Raw genomic sequence first — 23,403 nt, forward strand, 5'->3', positions numbered from 1 at the left:
ATCCCCAGACAGATGGGACAGGCTTCATGCTGGTCCTTGTCGTGCAAAGAAAATCCACACTCCTGATTAAATGGGTGGATAGAAGACTTTTTCTTGGCTTGTTTATTAGCCTTGGTGCCTATTTGAGGTTATTCTGTTAGGGAAACTAAATGCGAACTCACCAACATAATTAAAGCTCTCAGAACAATGGGACACATAAACCAGGTAGGCGACAGGTGAGTCACTGACTGAGCTGATTTAAAGCCTGTCAATGCTAATGAAACATAGAGCCAACAATCTGTAGCAGGCTAACTAAAGGTGAGGTGCTCTTTGCCAGGTGAGGAGCTTAAGAACTGAGGGATTGAGTAAGGGGGACTATATGTGCAGCTGGGGCCTCACATAGCTGAGTGATGACAGGTGATTTGCCTTTAAGATGTGAATAGAGGTGTATTCAGTCAGGCCACATATATGGTTTCCCATACTAGATGCGATGTACCAAATGAATTGACTCAAGGGGAACCAAAAATGTCAAATCTCGATCGCGATAGTTTTAATTTGAAATTTGTAAGAGGAAGTCATTTGTTGTCTGCACGCTAGCTTGATAATTGATCTTCAGCGCGCCTCCCGGACGTGGCTGCCTCTTGTGTGCTCTAGTCCCTCTCTCCTGTTCAGGTTCCGGGTTTCAGGTTAATTTACAGCAAGAACAATATGCCTTGTTACCTGCTGTTTGCATTTTCTCTGTGTGATGGCCTGTGTTTCCTGCCGTGATATTGGAAAATATGAGTAAATGTGCAACGTGAATCAATGAAGATTTGACTCCCAGTTGGATGTAACTGATGCTCCATGCAAACACTGCAGAGAGTGTAAGAACAAATCAGGAACCAAGTTTCATTTGTTCCACATGTAGGGCCCTGTAGCAATCCTTCTGAATATAATTTATTTGGAAGGATTGCTTATCAGTTATAATTTTAAGTATTTTATTAGGAACACCTGTAAATCTGCTTATTCATGCAGTTAATCAGTCAGCCAATCATGTGGCAGCAGTGCAGTGTATAAAGTCCTGCAGATACAGGTGAGGAGCTTCAGTTCATGTTCACATCAAACATCAGAATGAGGAAAAATGTGACTCAGTGACTTTTGACTGCGACGTGATTGTTGGTGTCAGACGCTGGTTTGAGTTTTTCTGGAGCTGCTGATCTCCACGACAGTCTCGAGAGTTTTTGCTCTGAATGGAGCCAAAAACAAAAAGCTTCCAGTGAGCAGCAGCTCTGTGGAGGAAACACCTTGTTGGTGAGAGAGGTCAGAGGTCAGAGGAGAATGGACAGACCGGTTGGAGCTGACAGAAAGACTACGGTCACTCAGATAACCAAGAACAGAACCTGAGGCTGCAGTGGACACAGACTCACCAACACTGGACTTGAAGACTGGAGAAACACAGCCTGGTCTGATGAATGTGGATTAATTAAAGTTAATTAAAGTATGTTTGACTTGGTCAAAAACATACACTATACCACAGCTTCACATGAAAATGAAATTCCTTCAACATAGAATTTCATGTTCATTCACTGTTGTACACACACACACACACACACACACACACACACACACACACAAACGTCTATCAAGCTATCACTGCTGCCATCTAGTGACTCCTACTTTTCCATTCACCATCTATTTTGCCTCGTTCATACTGTTACGTTTCGAAAAGGCAAAGACAAGGAAACCTACTGTATATACATAGTTTAAATTCATTTTCTTAGATCATGGCTTTTAAAATAAATGACAAATTTCAGCCCTGGATAATTAAAGTGTCTAGCTTAATGTTCAATGATTGATACTTAAATATGTAATTTGTTACTTAATTGTAATATCTATTGTATTTGCCTTTCTTTTATGTTGGAAATGACTCTCATCTACCACAATAAATTATATCCTTCCACCTATGTGTCCTCTTTGTCACATCCACTGTACCCGTATCTCTCTCTCTTCCTCTCTCAATTATGCACTCGCACACATACACACACACACACACACACACACACACACACACACACACACACACTATTTAAAACTGAAAAAAGAGTTGACGTAATAGAAGTTGAAAATAAAAACTTTAATGACATCTCTAATTTTTACAGCTTATCTTTTTTTTTATCATCTTGTTAATCTGTGACTGTGACTTTTCCTCCAGGGACATTCTCAGTCTATGACCTCAGGAGCAGTTTCTGAGTAAGTGGTGACAGAGAAATAAATGATTGCATCACTAGGCCTTCGCAAGACAGAGGGGTTATAACAAGTTCATTATGATTGCTAATCTTCCCAGAAATATTTCAAATCCTGACACAGTTTGGGTCTGAAACAGGAAAGTTTCATCAAATGTGTGTTTTTTTTCTGCTTAGCAATACTAAATACAGTTTTTTGGGGGAAAACAATTACAAGCTGTGAAAAATATGGTCGATGTATGTTTTTAGTATTGCTGTGATTTGATTCAGATGTGAGATTATTTTTCTGATTCTTCCTATTTCTGTTAAAACATGTATATCTGGATGTCTCACTTGATATTAAACCAGACCTCCTCTCTGCATCTTAGGCAGCAATGTCATACCATGTCCCTCTGTGGCCAGTCTTCAGCAGGCCTACCACTAAAACTAGACTAAAATGTTTGTGGTTTTCTTCCACTGAGATGAGGCTAAAATGAATTTAATCAACCGAAAACCTAAAACAGTCAAAAAACTGACTGCACGGACGGATGGATCGACAAAACATTGGCCACTATCATGAAAGACCACTGTTTGTTTTAAACCGATGGCCGAGTCAACTTTGTGTCTCTTAACCTTATGACCACATTTATTCTATAACCTTAACCATGCAGTTAAGGTTATTGTAACCATGATGACGAAAGTCCTCTAACCTTAACAAAGTAGTCTTATTATTTTAACCCAAACCATGATCTGTCCCAAAACATAACCAAACCTTTACCACAGCATTGTCTCATCATGCACATTGTAGGGGAGCTAATTTAGGAAACAGCCCTATGGGTCACATCATGGGTGGAGACAAATGGCCTATATGGTTGTTTAGGTTGGAGGACTGTTGCACATTACCCTGAATGAGTGATTTGCATAAGTCATCAGTAGCCTACAGTTAGATGTTATAACCAAGGACAAGAATGTTCAGAATGAGAAATAAATCAACTCAACACTCAAACCTATGGTACATCCCGAAGTAATTCATGTAATTATCATACCCTGTGCTACAAAAGGGTCTCTGTCAAGACAGGTCACTGACTGAAAAGTTGTTCATGTTTGTGGATATTTGGTTTGTCATTAAGGTAGTCTTTAGGAAATACTTTATTTTAGGGAAACTGAAATTGGTTGTTTATAGAAGAACAAGGATGTGTACCAGCAGAGAGTCTTGGCCCTATTTTCGTGAACCCGCAAATGCACCTAGCAGCAGGCCTTTGCAGCACAGACTTGTCGATCGCACTTTGGTATTTCATGGCCAGACTTGCCTGATGCACCTGCGACACACTTGGAAACCAGGTGGGATCAGAAAGAATACATTATCATAAATTAATCTGTAAATTGGCATCTTAGATGCTGTGAAAATCATGGCCTGTCACATTCACTTTGGTATCCTTTAGGACGCTCCATAACATGATGCCCTGACAGTTTTGGAATATAAATATATATGTCAATATATATATAGAGAGAGAGAGAGAGGGAGAGGGAGAGAGGGAGAGAGAGAGAGAGAGAGAGAGAGTGGGCATGTTGTTACATTTCATTAGATTTTTAATATAGTCTACATTACAGACTGGATATGAGGTGTATTTTTTAGTCTGATCACTGTCAATTCATTTTTAAGTCAGTTTGTGGACCTAGTTTTTTTTTCACAGTCCATTCAGGTACAATTTTGTTGAATAGAAATCACCAGTGCCGGTCCAATTGTAAATAGTCCCCCTGTCCCCAGAATCTGGACTTCTGAGTTCAACTAGTCAAGTTCGAACAACGAAGTGCAGGAGTCTGAACTGATCTGAACCATGCAAACAGTCCGAACTAGTTCTCCTTGCCACCCCGCCTCCTCCCCTCAGATTGTCGTATGTTGATGACGTAGAGGTAATGGCCGCTCTCGCTGTGCCGTGCAGGGTGTTTTATTTTCTCTAGAACAGCGACTCAATTAAATGTTTAATATCTATTGTAGACTGTAAAAATAATATCAGCAGGAGAGGGGGTTCTTAACGAAGCAGCGCCGTGTTTAAACAGCTCCGCGTCGGCAAGGTGAATGAAATGTGTGGTATTCACGAGCTAGCAGAGTGTAGCTCCGCTTTTAGCTTAGCTTCAGGGAAGGCTGCATTGTTAATTGAGAGACAGGCTAGTGTGCTACACTGCCCGCTAATTGCTAAAGCGCCAGTTTCTGGCTAGTTATGCCCTTCATCTAACCAGTTTATTTGTTTCTATTCGTTAAGAAAGATTTGCTGATAAGTGAGGTATGTGCTCGTCGGTTAGAGAGATCTCGTCGCGTTGCTTAGTTATGGGCCTTGTTGCCAACTAGCGCGACCCAGCCATTAGGAGTATTACCGGTGATGTTACGCTGCAGCTGAACTTATGTAATACTCTAGTTGTGTACATACAAGTAGGTATACCACAAAATCCTTAAGACACATTTGCAGTTCATGAGGTTTTTAGCTCATACCGCTGGCAGTCGGTAGCTAGCTTGGCGTAAGCTAAGGTTTTTGAATTAGCTGCACCGGAAGCTAATAAAACAGACGCTGCTGTCAGTTATAAATTATAAACACACTGATGAGTGTTATTCTGATATAAAGTGTCATTAAAATTTAACAAAGCAATAATTTTCTCCACCTAGCCAGGTTTTTAGCAAGCTAACCAGTTATTCTTTGCTCAGGCTAAGTTCAAGTATTTAGAGTTCGTTGTGATTCAGTTTCTGTATTAATAAGCCCAATGTATATTGTGCTATATTGTGTGTCAATATTAAGTTCCATTTGAAGGTCTTCCATATATAGTTAAGTGTGAGTAAACATTCTTGAATACTGAACACTGTCACTAAAGGGTAGTTAGTTTGTTATCTCCCTTTATAATTATCCATCCAGATAAACTGGGATATGGTTGTTTGCAGTTGGAAACAAAGTTTTATTAGGATATTTTCTTGACTTATATTGTGCCTTTGATTAGAGACTTCTTGAATGGTCAGTTAATATTCTGAAATCCTATTCTTCCTAGTATATAACCTGGCTGATATGTAGAGATGTTAAATTGAAAGATTTTCAATTCAATTTTTAGACGGACTCCTGTTTTTCTGTTTACACCAGAATATTCTCTAATGGATTCTCCTGAAAGCCCTACCCAGTCCCCTCAGTCTCCCGAGGAGGAGGAGAAGGGTCTGACTGACTGTGAGCTGCTGGATTCTTCTGATGAAGAGGAGGACAGGGTCATTTCAGGCAGTGAGATCATCCGTGAAGAGGAAAATGGAGGGTTGGTGGATGAGGACGAAGAGGAAGAGGTGATGATGAGCCGAGGAAGAACTTTGAACTTAGAGGAGGAGATAGAAGGAGAGGATGAGGTGGTCCCTGACTTTATCTCTGATGAGGAGCCTGGAGGGATCGGGCAGGAGGATGAGACCATTATGCTGATGGAGGGGGATGAAGATGGTCCGCAGGGGGGCCAGTTGGATGGGGTGGAGGAGAAGGAAGAAGAACAGGAAGAGGATAGAGTCATTGACACCCCACAATCTCCAGACTCAGAGCCAGAACAGGTCAAGAGCTTCACTGATGAAGACAATGGAAAAGATAGGGAGCAAGGATACAGTGTCAGTGGCTACAGAAAGGGTGCCTCAGCAGAGCCTGATCCAGTTGAGGTGGATGATGAGGAGGACAAAAGCAAGGCAGAGGAGGAAGAGGAGGATGAAAGGATAAGAGTTGAGGAAGCAGAGAGAAGAAGAGCTGCCGTGAAGGAGATGAAGGACGACTCTGCATCCGTTTCCCGGGAGCTGGATGAGCATGAACTGGATTATGATGAGGAGGTCCCAGAGGAGCCCAGCATCCCTCCACACGAGGAAGATGAAGATGAAGAAGATGCAGAAGAAGAGGAGAGTGAGGACAAGAGCATTAAGAAGAAGGAGAAGAAACCAATCCTCCCTCCATCTCCCAGAAACAATGAATCTAAGAGAACAGACGATTCCAAAGGGCCCGAGAGGATGGGCAGAGATTCCTTCAGAGACAAGAAGAAGGATGAGGATGATGGAGAGATTGATGAAGGAGAGATTGATGTAAGTGATCATTGTTACATGTTAATCAGTGTGAGGTGATTGGCTGGGTGCAGGTGAATAGAAAAATGCCTTGCATAATCAGAAGTGTGGAAGTTACATGTAGACTGTAATTATGGCTGGACAATAGAGATGTCCCAAGCAGAGTGTAGGGGTCTGTATCGTGGTTGATTGTGTTTTGATCATCTCAGCCAGCAAATGTTGAAGCACTGCTCTCCTGCAGCTTACAGTGAATTTCATCCTTAAATGCAAGTGAAAATTAGAGTGTGTGAATGTGAAAAAAATATTTGAGCACACTGGTGTGAGTGACTCTGAATTATGACATCCAGGTTGGCAAAAGAACTTAATGATTTGCTGAGCTTTGAATCGCTGTTTCTCATTAGCAAAGAGCAGTGTCTAAAATATTCAGGTAGCAGCGTTCACTGCCATTTTCACAGGTTGAAACAAATGTTGCTGGCAGCAGGTCATGTTTGCTAAATTCCATGAATAACTTGATGACTTGGCTGTTGTCTAGTTTGTGTGCAGCCAGAGATCATTTGTCAGGGAAGACACTGCACAGTGTAACACTGTTCAGGTGTTTCTATATTTCCCCTAAACCAAACAGAGTAATCAAGCTGATTATGTCAATTTCAGGATTCATAATCTCCCAGTCAACCTTCCTTTTATATCATATCAAATTTTGACCTTATGAATTACTATTTTTGTAATAATATTTTTTGACCTAGACTTTTGTTATTTGGATGAGGCTTGTGAAAAATGAGATGTGACAAAGTAAGTAGGCTACATTTATTATTTCAACGTGTCGGATGCATATCTTCTTTTGCAGTGTTAATCTAAATATCAGATTGGACTCCGTATCAGCAGTGACCACTTATTATAGGACTCGGATCAGGGCCAAAAACTTAATTGGTAAACTCCTGCTGGACAATATTTCCAAATTTCTGTGATTATAATTTTGGCCGATATGAGGTACACAGCAAGTCCAGAATTTTGATACACTGGGATCAAAATCAGGGATTGACTTGTTGCTATGATATTTGACTTATGTATGCAGTGCACTCAAGCAGTATATTGAACCTTAATACTTCTACTTAATACCATCCGAAATGCGTCTATAGTATTGAAAGTTTGCATTGACTATCCATTCAGATTTATGATCTTGTTTACCTGTTTTTATGCTGTCCTGTTTTATGTTAAGATTTTTCAGATTTTTGACTGTTTTTATTAGGAAAAACTGTCAGACAGTTCCTTGTGTTTAGACACTTTTTTTTTTTTTAAAGTGGCAAGAAAAAGTATGTGAACCCCTTGGGATGACCTGTTTCTTTTTTGCGTCAACTGGTCATAAAATCTTATCTGGTCCTCATCAAAGTCACAAGTATAGACAAATACAATGTGCGTAAGCGCCAACATCTGACCATATTTTAAAACGATTTTATGCATCAATACTGTTGATTTAGAAGGGCTCACTTACTTTTTCTTGCCACTGTAACTTTGGCTTATTTTGTTTAATGAACCAAAGGGTAAAGTTTTGTAGAAAATCATACACCCTGTGGTCATTGTATTAGATACACCTTTCTAATACCTCCTTTTGTTTCCGGATCAGCTTGAAGTCTTGGTGGTTGGTACATTCCTTACAGATTCTGGTCCATGTTGGCATGACAGCATCATGCAATTGCTTCATGATCCTAGTCCACCACATCTCAGAGGTGTTGTACTTGACTGAGATCTGGTGACTGGGAAGGCGATAGGATTAAACTGTGCTCATTGGCATGTTTGTGGAACCAGCTTGAGGTAGTGGGCACTTTGTGACATGGTGGATTATCATGCTGGAAATTAGAAGATGTGTAGGTTGTGTCAATAAAGAACACACTTGGTCAGTAGCAGTGGTCGGGTTTCGGCTGTGCCATATAAATCATACTCAGGGGCCTAATGTGTGCCATGAATATATTTCCCACATCATTACACCATCACCCTGAACTGTTGACACAAGACATGATGGATTCAGTCTGACCTTACCATCTGCATCTGTTAACAGGAGTTAAACCTTCTGTTGCTGTTCTCCATGTGCTTCAAGGTTTGATGTGTTGCAGATTCAAAGACACTCTTCTGCATTGCACAGTTGTAATGTGTGGTCATTTGAGTTGGGTAGTCTTTGTTTTCTGTTTAGTTGGTTTTTGTGAGCAGTTCTGGTTTGTTGTCATTGACCATTGTTCCCTTGGTTAGAAAAACCAACCAACCAATCTGAGCTTTGTAGGATGGATTACAGCTCATGACGAGTCACCAGAGCCAGGAAAATGTCTATATTCATGAAAGATAGTGACAGAAAAATGGCAACAACCATTGATAAGGTTGTCACAGCTGTTAAGGTTGTCTTAAATTGACATACAGATAATAACTTATAAATCTGCGCCATTCATGTCTTTGATTAACAAGAACATTAACTGCTGAAAGTGAAAAGTCATCTGCTTTCCTCCTAAGTCACCCTGCATTAGACACTATAACCAGTGGCTGTATAACATGTCTGATTGACTGATTAAGTGTTGCTTTCATCAAATGGATTTTCAAAAAATTTTCACGACAAATGAAAGTTTGCTTAAAGCACAATTAAACAACAATTATTAAAATAGAACAACTAACCTTGGGCTGGTTGATCTATCGAAAATAATTCAATAGATTAAAATTAAAATTTTTGTCTGTGTAAAATGTCTCAATTGTGAAAATTAAGTTATTACAGTGCACACATAAAAGTAACTTTTCTGTCAAAAAGTAATGTTGATTAATAACTATCTTGAGTTAAAACAGTCCTGCTAACTGTGATGTGAGTAGTTACACTATATGTGTAACTGCTGCAGGTTACAGGACTGTTTTGACTGCAGTTGGCAAGCTGACTATCTCATAATGAAATTGATGATGACGTTTCCAAGAGGGACAGACTGACAGAACACTGCGTATTGATCTGAGCTCATGGTCTGTGTTTGTTGATGAGGGATCATTGATCGTTAGAAGAGTTGGACTGTTGGGAGGTGTCTAAACAGTCTATCTTCTGGGTAGCTAACTAGCCAGCTGTCTGCAGATATCATCAGTAGCAGGTGGTGAGTTACTGTGTGGACTTGGACTCATGTCTGTTTGATCTAATATTCTTCTTATACTTGGTTGAAATACCTGATACTGACAGGCCATAGCTGTAGGGGATAATGTGTATTTTTTGAAGAGGAATAATGGTGACAATAGGTCCTTTATAATTCTGTCTTTCACCTGATGTACTAGAACTAGATCTGATATTTCAACCCTGCATTTTGCAGGAAAGAATGAATTAGAACTGAACTGACCCCAAGCATGAAAAAGAAATAGAGATTGAATCAGGCCTAGAGTAACCGCCACAACTTACTTTAAGTAGGATGTTACAACTGTCCTTGGTTTGTCAAAAAACATTTCTGAAACTCATTTCAAGTGTCTTCTGGTGTAGGGCCACTACACCAGAAGGGCCACTGTGTCCGTAGCATATTTATAACAGAACTGTTGGTTTTGCCTCAGACCGTTAGAAACCAAGATAAATACAAACCAGTGACTTATGGAAATGGTTGTTGTCAACTCCATCATCTTTGGTTACCTCCAATTTTTTCACACTCTGGATTAGGGATGGGCAATTGAAGACATTTCCTTATTCGATCATTGGGAAACTTAACGATCAATTATTGATTCATTACTAAAAAAAATGTTTATTAAAAAATGCCTGTGGTAGAAAAGCCTCTTTTTCCTCATTTAAATTAAATTGCGCCCCGGCTGGTTGCTGCCACGTAGTGAAATTCATTGCATTGCTTCAACACAACCTCGTTGATACACACGTTAGATCGATCAGATTCCACGTGATCAACAAAATTCTGAACGATCAATTATCGATCATCGACAAATCCTACCCAACCCTACTCTGGATTCAACCATCATCCCACAGCTTGCTTCCTGGTCATCCTGCTGTCCTCTACATTTTGCAAAAAACACACTGAATGCAGTGTGGCCAGTGGCTAACACCTCTTAATATTCAAATGCGGCTGACTGCCTGTTTTTGCTGTTGATGTTTAGGGTCAGTGATATCAATCATTTGATATCATTGATAGCAGTCAGTGCAGGAACTCTTTTAATAACGCTTTAATAACAATATAATGGTTAGGACAGCGTTCTGTAGCTGTGTTTTAATCCTCAGCTTTGAGACACAAATAGACTCACCCATTGATTCACTGAAGCAGGCACAAACCAAGTTGATTTAAAAGTAATTTTTATGTTTATGCCTAAATTAAAACATGTTTTCACTGGGTGATAAATAGTGCGATTAAATAAGCAGATTTTCCTTCAGTAAATCTGAGGCAAGGAGCTGTTATAATAATCAGTATAAACCCATTCTTCATTGCACTATTTAGCTTATACTCTTTAAATTACATATTCATCAGTTCTATGGCTCACCTTGATCCCCTGGGAAATCCCCGCAATCAAGTAGTAAATATAGTTATGGAAAATGTGTGTGTGTGAAATACAAATAAGGTGCTCTTCAAATGTTTAATCTTTCACATGATTACTAGGTAGGACACCTACGATTTGTCTTATTTTTCAGTAAGATGCTTTAGAGTGACGTGATTTTCCTTGTGTGGGCAGGATGATGACCTGGAGGAGGGGGAGGTCAAAGATCCCTCAGACAGGAAGATCAGACCACGTCCCATTTGCAGGTTCTTCATCAAAGGTAAGTGGAAGAGATCAGGTCCTACTCCAGAACTAGACCGATATAACATCATGGCTGATATTATTAGCTGCTTAAATAATATGACAGGTATACAGGTGCATCTCAAAAAATTTGAATATCATGGAAAAGTTAATTTATTTCAGTAATTCAATTCAAAAAGTGAAACTCATATATTATATAGATTCATTCATTCATCAGAGTGAAATATTTCAAGCCTTTATTTCTTTTAATTTTGATGATTATGGCTTACAGCTAATGAAAACCCAATATTCAGTATCTCAGAATTGTTGAATATTACATAAGACCAATAAAAAAAGGATTTTTGATACAGAAATGTTGGCCTACTGAAAAGTATGTTCATGTATAGGCACTCAATACTTGGTCGAGGCTCCTTTTGCATGAATTACTGCATCAATGCGGCGTGGCATGGAGGCGATCAGCCTGTGGCACTGCTGAGGTCTTATGGAAGCCCAGGTTTCTTTGATAGCGGCCTTCAGCTCGTCTGCATTGTTGAGTCTGATGTCTCTCATCTTCCTCTTGACAATACCTCATAGATTCTCTATGGGGTTCAGGTCAGGCGAGTTTGCTGGCTAATCAAGCATAGTGATACCATGGTCATTAAACCAGGTATTGGTACTTCTGGCAGTGTGGACAGGTGCCAAGTCCTGCTGGAAAATGAAATCAGCACCTCCATAAAGCTTGTCAGCAAAAGGAAACATGAAGTGCTCTAAAGATTCCCTGGTAGACGGCTGCGTTGACTTTGGACTTGATAAAACACAGTGGACCAACACCAGCAAATGACATGGCTCCCCAAACCATCACTGACTGGAAACTTCACACTGGACTTCAAGCAACTTGGATTCTGTCCCACTCCATTCTTCCTCCAGACACCCCAAATTCTTGAATGGCCTTTGCTTCACAATCCTCAAGGCTGCGGTTATCCCTGTTGCTTGTGCACCTTTTTCTACCACACTTTTTTCTTCCACTCAACTTTCTGTGAATATGCTTGGATACAGCACTCTGTGAACAGCCAGCTTCTTTAGCAATGACTTTTTGTGGCTTACCCTCCTAGTGGAGTGTGTCAATGACTGTCTCCTGGACAACTGTTAAGTCAGCAGTCTTCCCCATGATTGTGTAGTCTACTGAACCAGACTGAGAGACCATTTAAAGGCTCAGGAAACCTTTGCAGGTGTTTTGAGTTAATTAGCTGATTAGACTGTGACACTGTGAGTCTACAATTTTGAACTTTTTCACAATATTTTAATTTTCTGAGGTACTCAATTTTTGGGTTTTCATTAGCTGTAAGCCATAATCATCAAAATTAAAAGAAATAAACGTTTGAAATATTTCACTCTGTGTGTAATGAATCTATATAATATATGAGTTTCACTTTTTGAATTGAATTACTGAAATAAATTAACTTTTCCATGATATTTTAATTTATTGAGATGCACCTGTACTGGTAGCTGTAAGAAAAAGAACCCTATGGAATTATCTGGTTTTCTGCATCAATGAGTCAAAAATGTGATCTGATCTTCACGTAAATCACAAGGATGGATAATCAATGTGCTCAAGCTAATACAACACAAAGAATTCTAATTAAAATTCCATGTCTTTATTGAACACAACCATTAAAACATTCACAGTGCTGGTGGAAAAAGTAAATGGACGCTTGGTTGAATCTTCTTTGGCAGCAATAACCTCAAACCAGCTCTTCAGTAGCTGCTGATCAGACCTGCACAGAGCTGCTTCAACTCAGACGTTCTCAGGATGTCTGATGTGAGCATCTATTGAGGTTATTATCTGTCAGATTATAAAGTCTGTGCTCTGACTGGGCCACTCCAAAAGGTGGATTTACTGTTTGAAGTCATTCTACAGTAGATTTACTTTGATGCTACAGCAGGTGAACAGACACCCTGACATTATCGTGTAAGAGACCTTGATAAACTTTGGAATTCATTCCCCCCTTAATGACGTTGAGCTCTCCAGGCCCCATCCCTCCACTGTACTTCACCTTTGGGGTGGTATTCCCATGGCTGTATGCAGTGTCCTATTTACATCATACATAGTGCTGCATGTTCTTCCCAAAAAAAATCTGCCTTAGTTTCATGACTCCACAAAGGTTTTTCCAGCAGCACTGTAGAATGTCATGGTGCTCTTTGGCAAACTTAAGGCGTGCAGTGTGGGTTCCTCCGTGGTGTCCTGCCATGGACGCCCACTTCTAGAGAGAGTAGCCTCAGAACTAGATCATCTCAATTTATTAACCTCTTGTATAACCATGCACTGATGAATATATTAAGTCTTTGAAATCACTTTGTAACCCTTTCAGCTTTATGCAGATCAATAGTATCAAAGTTCTTGATCCTAAATCTTCTGAGATATTTTTGGCAAGGTTTGGTTCAGATCAGCAGATGCTCCTTGTGAATATCAAAATCAAAATGTAACGCCATGTTTGATAACTCCTTACTCCAATTAGATTTTGATGATGTCACTAGCCGAAGAGTTCACATACTTTTTCCAACCTACAACCAGAGCAATACAAAATTTAGTGTGTTATTAGGTAAAATTGATTGTGTTTCGGATCTGATCATATATTAAGACTAGAAAATTCCAGGGAAATTTTGAGTGCCACGGGGGCTACTGCCGGGATAGGGTTAGGGTAAAAAATCTTCTGTGTCACTGTAGCGATGACATCACACAGCCCTTGGCTGTCAGAGGTCAGGTCAGGAGCTGCCGTTGCCATGGCAATGTGAAAATCTGCCCAGAATTTGGCTTCTACATAGCTTCAAACAATTGCAAATTATGAGAAAACCGTTACTTCTTCTCAAAAACCGAAAACACTGAAGACAGAAGTTTCTTACAGTCTCTATTTTATTCAGATATTCCTTAAAATGAGTGAGTAAGCTCAGTGCAAAGACAGAGTGAGATTCTTTTGAAAAAAAAAAGATGATTACATTAGGTGTCAATGAGAGTGAGACCGGTATTGCTGCCGGACTCGGCACCCCCGTTTAATTTTGTGCAGACCCTGCCTGTCAAAGTTACATTTTATGAATCCCAACAACTATGTCTACATTTTGAGAAAGAATTATTTGTCTCCTTTTTACAGTTTGGCCGTGAGCTCGAGTTAAAAATAAAAATAAAGGTTATTTTTTACTGCTTCACGCACTCTAGCCAACTGACGCTGTCACTCTAACTTTGAAGAAAAAGTGATTTGCACTCCTCCTTTGAGTGCTCATAGTTTGAAAAGTTTACATGTTATGTAAAAACAGTTGTGTTTTGGAGAGAGCAGAAGTTTTCCTCCGTTTTATAGTTTGAATCACATTTCTACGTGCAGGTATGAGAGAGCTGGGTGACTCAGAAAAAAGGTGAAATTTTGTAGAAAAAAGGTGAAATTTTGTGGGGTTTTTTAAAAAAAAAAAAATTCCAATGCATTCCTAATGCATTATTTATTCCGAGTATTTTGGGAATAACTTTGGGAAAAATTGGAATTTTAACACCAAAAGTCATAGCACCTCTTTCGGGATCAAGACACACGTTTTGATATTACCGGGGTTTTCTCAAAGCTGCGGGACGAGTTACGCACCAAAATTTGTTGGAAGAATAACAATAAGTCTGAGGAATATTAATAGATGCCTCGGAGCTGAGCACCCGTGGCACTAATTACTGTGCCACATTGGTAAAGGTATGTCTCAGGTCATTTAGGAAAAGATTAGTCATTGCATAGTTTGTCCACCAGAGAGCACTGACGAGCAGTTAAACAGTAAAATATCCTGCTTAGTGCACATCTGGGTCAGAAATCGGAAAAAACTGTGCTTAAGGGATCCATGTGTAAAACATTTGATATTAAAACTATGTTTCTTCCATTAAAGTGGGGAACCATTGGAATAAAAGCTTTTACAATTGTTGCTATACTAGAGACTGACTGTTGTCTGTTCATACAATAGTCTTTTTTGTCATAAACTTGGATCTGTTCTGATCTGAATGTAATATCTTAATAAACAAAATTCTCTATTGTGGTTTTTATCTCTGACATGCCAGCCACCACAGGCAGATAGATTCTGTTTCTGAGGCGAGCTCATGAAAGATAAACGTAAAGATAACAGACTTTGACCTTTGTTAAGTTTTGATACAAAAACACAAAGACTACTGTAAAGTGATGTGTCAGGGAACGAGCTGTTAACACTTGTTATGCAGGTTGTTCTACAGCAGGGGGAGTCGTCATACTTAACATTGATCCAGTTTATTTTTCCTGCTGCCTTCAGTAAAGCATGTCCTCAGTAATAAACAAGGCACTTAACATATTGATTGATGATTTAGGATATCTCATGTCCCAAAAGACCATATTGTATCATCCATAACAGAAACTATGTTTAGAGTCAAAGTTGGCTTTTGCAATGTTCTTAAGCAACATATTAAGTCGTCTTCCTCTCATTTCACTCTCAATCCAAGAAAGTACCAAAATGTTTTTCTTCTCACTCTGGGTAACATACTGTTTGCTGTTTCTTATCCAGGAAATTGTACTTGGGGTATGAACTGTAGGTTCATCCACCCCGGAGTCAATGACAAAGGTAACTATTCCCTCATCAGTAAACCAGACCTCTTCTCACCTAATGGAGGGCCTCCTGGAGGACCACATCCACTCATACCCAATAATCCCTGGGTACGTGTCTCTCCCACCACTCTGCATAAAAACGGTGTATTTCATCTGTATGTTTTTGAAGAGATTGTGCACAGATTTCTGTTACACTGCTGTAGTACGTAAATACTCATAACTCGTAAAGATAAAAAAATGGATTAGAGTTCAAATGCTCAGGAACTGGATCTATGTGACTGGGCCTCTCTGTGTGAGCATGTTTGCTAATGTAGACAAACCAACAAATTAATTTGCTACTGTTTTAGGCTGCGCCTGCAGTGGAGGAGCTCCCTCCCCCTCCTCCTCCAGTGGAGCCTCCTGTGGAGAGTGCCTGGGAGAGAGGTCTGAGGCATGCCAAAGAGGTAAGTGCATCCACTGCCTCTCATGGAAACAGCAGTTCCATTTGGTTGTGTGTGTAAACTAACTGTCACGTAGGGCTGTTTGTTTAATGACGCTGTGGATCGAACGGAAGAGCTTTTTATTGCACCCCTAGTTTACTAGTTCTACAGTTTGTAAAATTTTATCTTTGTAATTGATAAGTATTTTTAAAGCACATGTTATGAGGCAAATGTGTTTTGATCTTTCTTATCGCAGAATATTTTCTGTGGAAAAAAGCTTTCTTTTAGTGATGCCAACAAGCAGTTTTTCACCTGTTTGTCCAAAGCTGCAACTGTCACAATAAAATACAACTCAGTTGATAGTTTATTAGATACATTTAGCTAAAACGAATGCAGTTTTAACAAAGAGCCCTGCAATAAATCATGTGTCATGAAGGTTCAGTTTTTATTGAAATTGATTTACAGACATATTGATTAAACTGTGATCATTTTGGAGGATGTAGTGTGTGGAGCTGTTCAGCTGCATTGGCTTGTACAGGTATAGTTCCTTTTTGCTGTTATTTGGAGCCACCAGGGAGAAGTTGCCTACTGCAGGTTGTTCTGTGCCCCATAGGTGCTGAAGAAGGCCACCATCCGTAAGGAGCAGGAGCCGGACTTTGAGGAGAAGCGCTTCAACGTGACCATTGGAGAGGATGAGAGAGAATTTGACAAAGAGAACGACTTTTTCAGAGAACGCAGCTACCGCATCATTAGAGAGTACGACTTGCTCATACTGATTCCTCAGCTGAAACCAATCATATCATAGATGCAAAGCATATAGAACTGCTCCAGAATCTTGCAGGAGTAATTACATCTGTGTCCAATCTTTAATGAAACCATTTTCCCTGCCATTACCACTGCAGGGGCTAAAATGTGATTCTCTTTTTTTCTTTTTCTGTCTCTCTCACAGTCACCATCCTTAGTCAGAGGTTTCATGACGTAAATTAAAACAAGACCGACCACGTCAATTCAACCGACAACAATATAATCTGGGATCTTTTATTAATAATGTGTGTAGCAACAAACATTGGGGTTGTCAGTACCTCCAGCTCTGAAGTACAAGCTGTGTGCAAAGCCTTTTCTCTCTGTTTCTTAAAGTAAATCAAAATATAACTTTTCTTAGTCAAACAATCACATCAGACTCTTCACGATTGAAGTGAAGTTTGGCGAGATGACACACTACAGATTAAGTCCAACACATGTCAAATACATGTATTGTACCGAGATTATTAATTAATTAATAATAGTGATATAATATAACATAATAGTAATAGTCCTCCCAAGATTTGACCCTAGGTGACCTACCCTGTCACGCTTTTCAACCACCTGGGTCACAGCTTTCAGTGAGCCTGAAAGATGCAGTTTGTCAATCCAGTTTCTGTATTAATTATCATTGTCATTATCATATTATCATTAATAGCAATATGTTTTTCTTTTTTCAGTGAAATGGACTTCAGAGATCCAATCTATGGGTAAGTGTTGTCCAAAGACCAAAACACACAACAGCCGAACATGTCAAAACAGCCACTTCTATTTTTTTCTATATAAAGCCCCTATACTGATGGCAGTGTTGGCGTCGAGGCTCGCAACGCCCCATGACACATTGAAAAGACACTTTTCTTTTCCAAGGAATATGACTCATTACAAAAACAACAAAGTCTACACATGAATTTGAGTCGGTGTCTGCACGTTGTCTGCGGCACCAGTGTGTTTTGGCTTAACTTAGACGGCCTTAAGAAAAACAATTCACGTCAGTTTTCTTTAACTTATTAGAACTGAAATCATATCGAGGCCTCGATACATGCAGACACACCAGAGTTATAATGCTTGGTTTATGTAAAACATCAAAAATGCATGTTTTGATAAGCGGGTGTAATTGGATAAGTAACGTGTGTGCCAAAATTTGAAATGTTTTTTTTTCTCATTCTGGAAAATCTCATGTCTTATGCAAATTTTTAAAAATGCTACTTTGCACAAATGTGTGTAGTAACCTTTGTTGGGTATCGTTCAATTTCTCAAATGTGTTTCCCTTTGCAGTGACCCATATAACGATCCATACTATGACTATGAAATGGAGGCCCTTTGGCGAGGTGGCCAGTATGAAAACTTCAGAGTGCAGTACACAGAAGCTCCTCTTCCTTACCACTACAGTGTGAGTACCTTCCATACGCTGCTCGAAGTGAGAAGTGATCGGGTCAACCAAATATTCGAGTGGTTAGGACGCATACCATGAGTCCCCGGTTTGACCCCTGGCTGGCTGGACTGCTGCATGTCATTCCCCTGTTCTCTGTGCTCACCTTTCCTGTCTTCACTCTTGACTTCACAACTCTTGACTTCATCTTCACTGTCCTATCAAATAAAGGCACATAAATGCCTAAAAACTATGAAAAGAAAAAAAACCCAAAACAATGCAAAAGTGTCTTTGGGTTAAAGTGGAAGCGCAGTGGATGGCTCAACGCCACAAGACCAGTCTCATATTTTTCTTGTTATTAACATGTAAGTTTAATTTCTCAAGAAAGCTTCAACATAGGCAGCGTCCACGTAGATCAAAGAGCAACTGAAATAATACCTTTGGTGATATTCTCCATTAACTTCCATGAACCCAAACCAACACAGATAACACCATAATAACAATCCTGATCTTCTTCCTCTGTGCCAGAACTCTATTGATGTGCAGAGACTATTAAAAACACATCATTGAGCCAGGCTGCAGGTTGCACTGGCTGATGTTTATCCTAATTCCCAGATACCTCATCCTCACCCTCATCCAGAAATAATCACTGCAGCACCAAATGTAGCAAAAAATAGTCCTCAGTTGTTTTAACTAAATTAAATTAGTCTGTGAGTCTTTCTTTTAGAAATGAAACTATATATTTGTGAGTTGGAGACATCAGTAGAATGAATGAGTGCAGCAGACAGGGCATGGAAGCCAAAAAGTATTGTGAGATGGTCAAACAAATTGTTGGTTTTGGTCTTTTAATGAGATTTATTCACAATGCAGAGTAATGGCAGTTGGTTTTCTGTGTGAGTGCCATTAAATAGCACGTTTTCAGTCAGATAACTGTGCACGTCCATCTCGACAGGAGCGCGAACGCGACCGCGACCCTCAGGAGCGGCATCGGGACAGAGAAAGGGAGCGAGATCACCGTGAGAGGGAGCGCCGGCAGAGAGAGAGGGAGAGGGAAAGAGAGCGGGAACGCGAGAAGGAGCGAATGCGACGGAAAGAAGAGTGGGAGAGGGACCGGATGAAGCGGGATGAGAAGGAGCGGCCGAGGATGCGTCCGCCTCGAGACGCCAGGGAGAAGAAAGACGAGGACAAACTGAAACCACGCTCTCCCCTCAGCTTGCCACCCAAGTAAGTCAAGTTTCAGCTGGCTTTGGGTTGATTGTTTTATTTTGGAGAAATTTTTTTATGTTATGTCTTGATACACCAGAAAGGCAGGCATGCAACTAGAGGTAGGAAATGGTTTCAGCAGAACTTCCTTGAATTGTAATGAAAGAGTGGAGTTTCTCTATGCCCAGGATATAGGGCCTGACATTTACGTCAGAGAAATGATAAAGGGTTTTATACCACGTCATGTTCTTTCCAAGCACAGAGCAACAGTAAATAAGGCCATCGGAAAGGTAAACTCCCCCAATGTGTTTGTAATAATCCACTACAGCCTCAAGGGTTGGATGTGTTGGAACTGCCATATTCAAGTGTCCGTCACTCTCCTGCTTCGTTCCACTGTGTGCTGTTTGCAATGTGTTGCACAGGGTCACCTTTGTTGTTCAGCTTTACAAAGAGGAGGTGGTTCTTCTGTAACCACCTGAAATCACCTCTCATAGCATCTTTGGCCAGGTCACTGGTAGCAATCTTTTGGAAACCTATGTGCTTTTACACACTTTTATTGTGTTGTAGATAGGGATGTCACGATAACAGAAATTTAGTAGTCGATACAAATACCAGTGAAATTCCACGATTCTCGATATCTATTTCGATATCACGATAAAAAATTTAAAAAAAAACACAATAAATTCCATGTACTTTCTCTTTCACTCGATACGAATAAGAAAAACTAAAAACCAAGAACAGTGGCATGTAGCCTTCAAGAATTTAAAATAAACAGTACTGTGCTAAAATATAAACAGTCAACTTTTTATTGCACAGCGTTTCAACTTCTGGTTTGGAAAGTGTGAAGGCACCTTTTACAAACGGGCTTTTGCAGGTCTAAAATCAACCCCTCACCATCCGCTTCGAAAGCAAAATATTTCCATACAAAATATATATATATAAAATAAATATATATATATTTCTTTCGATGGGCCAAGGTGCTGTCGCTCTTCCATTTGTTATTGCGGCTAGACTCCAGCTTGGTCGTGGACGCTCCTCATCCTCCCTCGGGTAGAGGCCGAGCATGTGCCGGAGAAACTGTACTTAAATGTGTTCGGAGTCACTCAAATGTTGCCAGTGATGCAATAATCAGTGTTAATATTCTTTACACATGTTTCTGGTAGATTACTGTCACTTTTGAAGTAAGACACTTTTGCACCATGAGATAAGTTGCTCATATAGCTAATGACATCCTGCTTGTGAGCAATGAGACCTGATGCGCGAGCGGGTGTGACGAGCACTCATACATCTGCCTCCCTCAATAGGATGTCAATCTTCTGTTACTTCCTAAGAGGGTGACCATCAATCTCGTCACATGTACCGTGAAAAAACGTCCCGTTTTTTGCCACGTGGTATCGAATTGGTGACGAAGTTTTGGTTCTGGTGACAACCCTAGTTGTAGATTTGGTGAAAACATGTTTTTCGTAGGGATGCTGCTGAAACGGATCATCTGAGTTAGATCAGATAATCATGGCCAATACCGATCATTTTTGCCATGCATTGCAGATGGCGTACGTTATATCAGTCACATACACTTTAAGTTGCACACAGCTGACATGTTGTTTTGTTTTGGTGGCCTGTCGTGTATTGAACAAGGTGGGAGGCGGAACTACACTACACATCACACAGTGGTTCTCTCAGCCGCAGGCACCAAAGTATGAACCTCAGGTGATCGATTTTCAGGTGATAGTATTTTTCATGAAAATCGTCCGATAATAATCGACGGCTGATCAATCAGGGCATCTCTAGTTTTAAAAAATATTTTGCATTTTTTACAGTAATATTCAGACTCTCCTGTGGTCAGGTGCATCCTCCTTGACTGGAGTCCATCTGTGGCAAGTAGAATTCTTTGCAGTAAATCCAACCTTCATGAAGGTTATGATGTTCAATTGTTCTCTGTGCAGTTATGTTTACAGACTATATCTGCCTCCCTACACTGGTATTTGAGTCAAATTCATTTGAAAAAAAAGAGAGAAAACACACAAAAGACAAAGATAATAGTTGGTAGATTAGTTGTTAGTCGTTAGTGACAGCCCTAAGGATGAATTCGACTGATATTTTTTTTCCAAATTTCTATAGATATCACAATAATATTGTTATTGTGAATTCTTTTGACCATAATAATTGTGCAGTGAAACAGTGTCACAAACACAAATATGAATATGAGCGATATGATAAAAGTTGGGTTAAACATTTTTATTTACACAAAGGTCAGACTTGCCATAACGATTGATTACTTGACCTCATAGGAATGAGATATGCAAGAATGGGGAACTTAAACAATACGGGGAAGCATTTTAAAGTTGCACTTCCTCGTCTAGTCATGTTTTTGTTTGACTGCTTGTCAGCTGATAAAATGTTTGCTGCACACAATGGTTACCATGTGGCATCTCCTGCTAACAAACATCATGTCATCTTCATATAGAATTAATATATTTTTTTTAAGTTTTTAATTTGGGGTATAAACTGTGTAAAGATACCAGTTCTTGTACAGCAACGAGAATCCAGTGTGATTTCTAAAGTCCAATATTTAGTGTCGGTCAGTCAAACATATGCTGTTACTTACTTACTACTAACCCTACTAAACCAGCTAATTTAAAAAAAGAGTTTGCATAAATAATGAAAGGAAAACAGAAAATGTTTGGTGAGAAGAACCATCAGTTAAAACAGAAGCAACACCAGAAGAAATACAACCAATCATAATCTGTGAATATGAAGCATATACAGGACAGAGACAGAAAATATTTTTTGTATGTGATAACATAAGCTGTGTACCCATATTTACAGTACCTATATAAAGTCATCATACCTTGTGAAAATCTTTACCTTTTGCCAGATTACACCCTGGAAATTAAAATTAAAAAAGTCTTAACTTTTTTTTAGCTGTATGTACACGTTATAACCCTCATAATCAAAGTGAAAATAACATCTTAAGAATTCTGGACAATGTATTAAAAATTAATTGGTGAAATTAATTTTTCTAACACTCATATTCTACTTTTGCTTTTGCTTTTCTTAATATTTTTCAGAGCTGTCGCCTTTTTTGTCGTTCGTTTGATGCTGTGTAGGAAAAATAATGAACAAATCTGGAACTTTTTTTTTTTTATAAATTGGGTTTTGATTTCAACTTGTACAACAAACATAGTAACTATTTTAAATGGGTATGATGATTTTCTATAGGCACTGTATTTGAATTGCATTACGTGTGTTTGATGTAACCCAAGTGTGAGAAACCTGCATATCCTACTAAAACACACACAATGTCTTAGATTACTGCTATAAGGAAGGGGCACAGAGCACAGATGATGGAAGAGGTACTCAGATTAGAGTACTACAAAGTGGAAACACTGAACTGAAAGTAAAAGTCCTGCATTCTCAAGTATTATTAGTAGTATTTACATCTGTTACATTATTGCATTACTTTTACAGATTCATTAATGTGTCAGTTAAATATCATCATACTATCATCATTGTATCTTTTTGGCTGGACCGCAACAGCGGGGTCAGCCCTATAATTGCAAATGTGACCGACTGACTGACTGATGGTACTTTTACCACTTCTCAGCCGAGCCACAGTCTACCGAGCTGCTCTGGAACCGCAGGGGAGTGTTGGGAGCACAGCTAAACATCAAACACACACACAGCAGAGAGAGCAGGAGGGAGGGAGGGAGAGAGAGAGGGAGGGAGGGAGAGAGAGAGAGAAGTCATCTATAACACGGCTTTGTACTAACATCTATGACCAATTCTGCAAACAGAGAGTTAGACATTAAGACCTGCCTCTAATAAAAGCCTTAAGTTACGGAGTTGAAAGTAAATAAAAGCTAAATTATTGTGAATCCCAGACAGAGGCTGTGAGCTGTGTGAAAGACAAAAAAAGAACTATAGCCTGGCTTTGCTTCCCGGTAGCTCACTTGTAAAGCGTTGTGTGTGCGTGGTCTCTCTCTCCAATAGAAAAAAAAATAGCTTAAAATAGATAAGATAATATAGTCTTTGTATTTCTTTTCGATTGGGGGGAAATAAGTATTCAACA

At 39.6% G+C, this 23,403-nt stretch overlaps 1 protein-coding gene across 6 annotated transcripts in view; it reads left to right on the top strand.

The window, feature by feature from the left end:
• Positions 1-4,094: 4,094 nt before the first annotated feature.
• The window catches only part of zc3h18 (zinc finger CCCH-type containing 18), a 49,798-nt gene continuing 30,489 nt past the window's right edge, over positions 4,095-23,403 (top strand). For 5 of the 6 annotated variants that reach the window (XM_023397383.2, XM_023397386.2, XM_087171502.1 and 2 more), the window contains exons 1-9: positions 4,095-4,256; positions 5,306-6,261; positions 10,906-10,990; positions 15,502-15,650; positions 15,890-15,985; positions 16,575-16,717; positions 17,443-17,472; positions 18,038-18,152; positions 19,084-19,355. In XM_023397383.2, the coding sequence (XP_023253151.1) occupies positions 5,317-6,261; positions 10,906-10,990; positions 15,502-15,650; positions 15,890-15,985; positions 16,575-16,717; positions 17,443-17,472; positions 18,038-18,152; positions 19,084-19,355 (1,835 nt within the window). In that variant the 5' untranslated portion in view covers positions 4,095-4,256; positions 5,306-5,316. Of the gene's footprint in view, positions 4,612-5,305; positions 6,262-10,905; positions 10,991-15,501; positions 15,651-15,889; positions 15,986-16,574; positions 16,718-17,442; positions 17,473-18,037; positions 18,153-19,083; positions 19,356-23,403 lie in introns of all 6 variants that reach the window. The other variant, XM_023397384.2, reaches the window with a different exon arrangement.

The sequence above is a fragment of the Seriola lalandi genome, unplaced genomic scaffold (assembly GCF_002814215.2).
Source record: "Seriola lalandi dorsalis isolate HSWRI2012SDOR001 ecotype SW California unplaced genomic scaffold, Sedor1 jcf7180002055008, whole genome shotgun sequence".
In the NCBI taxonomy this organism is placed as follows: Eukaryota; Metazoa; Chordata; class Actinopteri; order Carangiformes; family Carangidae; genus Seriola; species Seriola lalandi.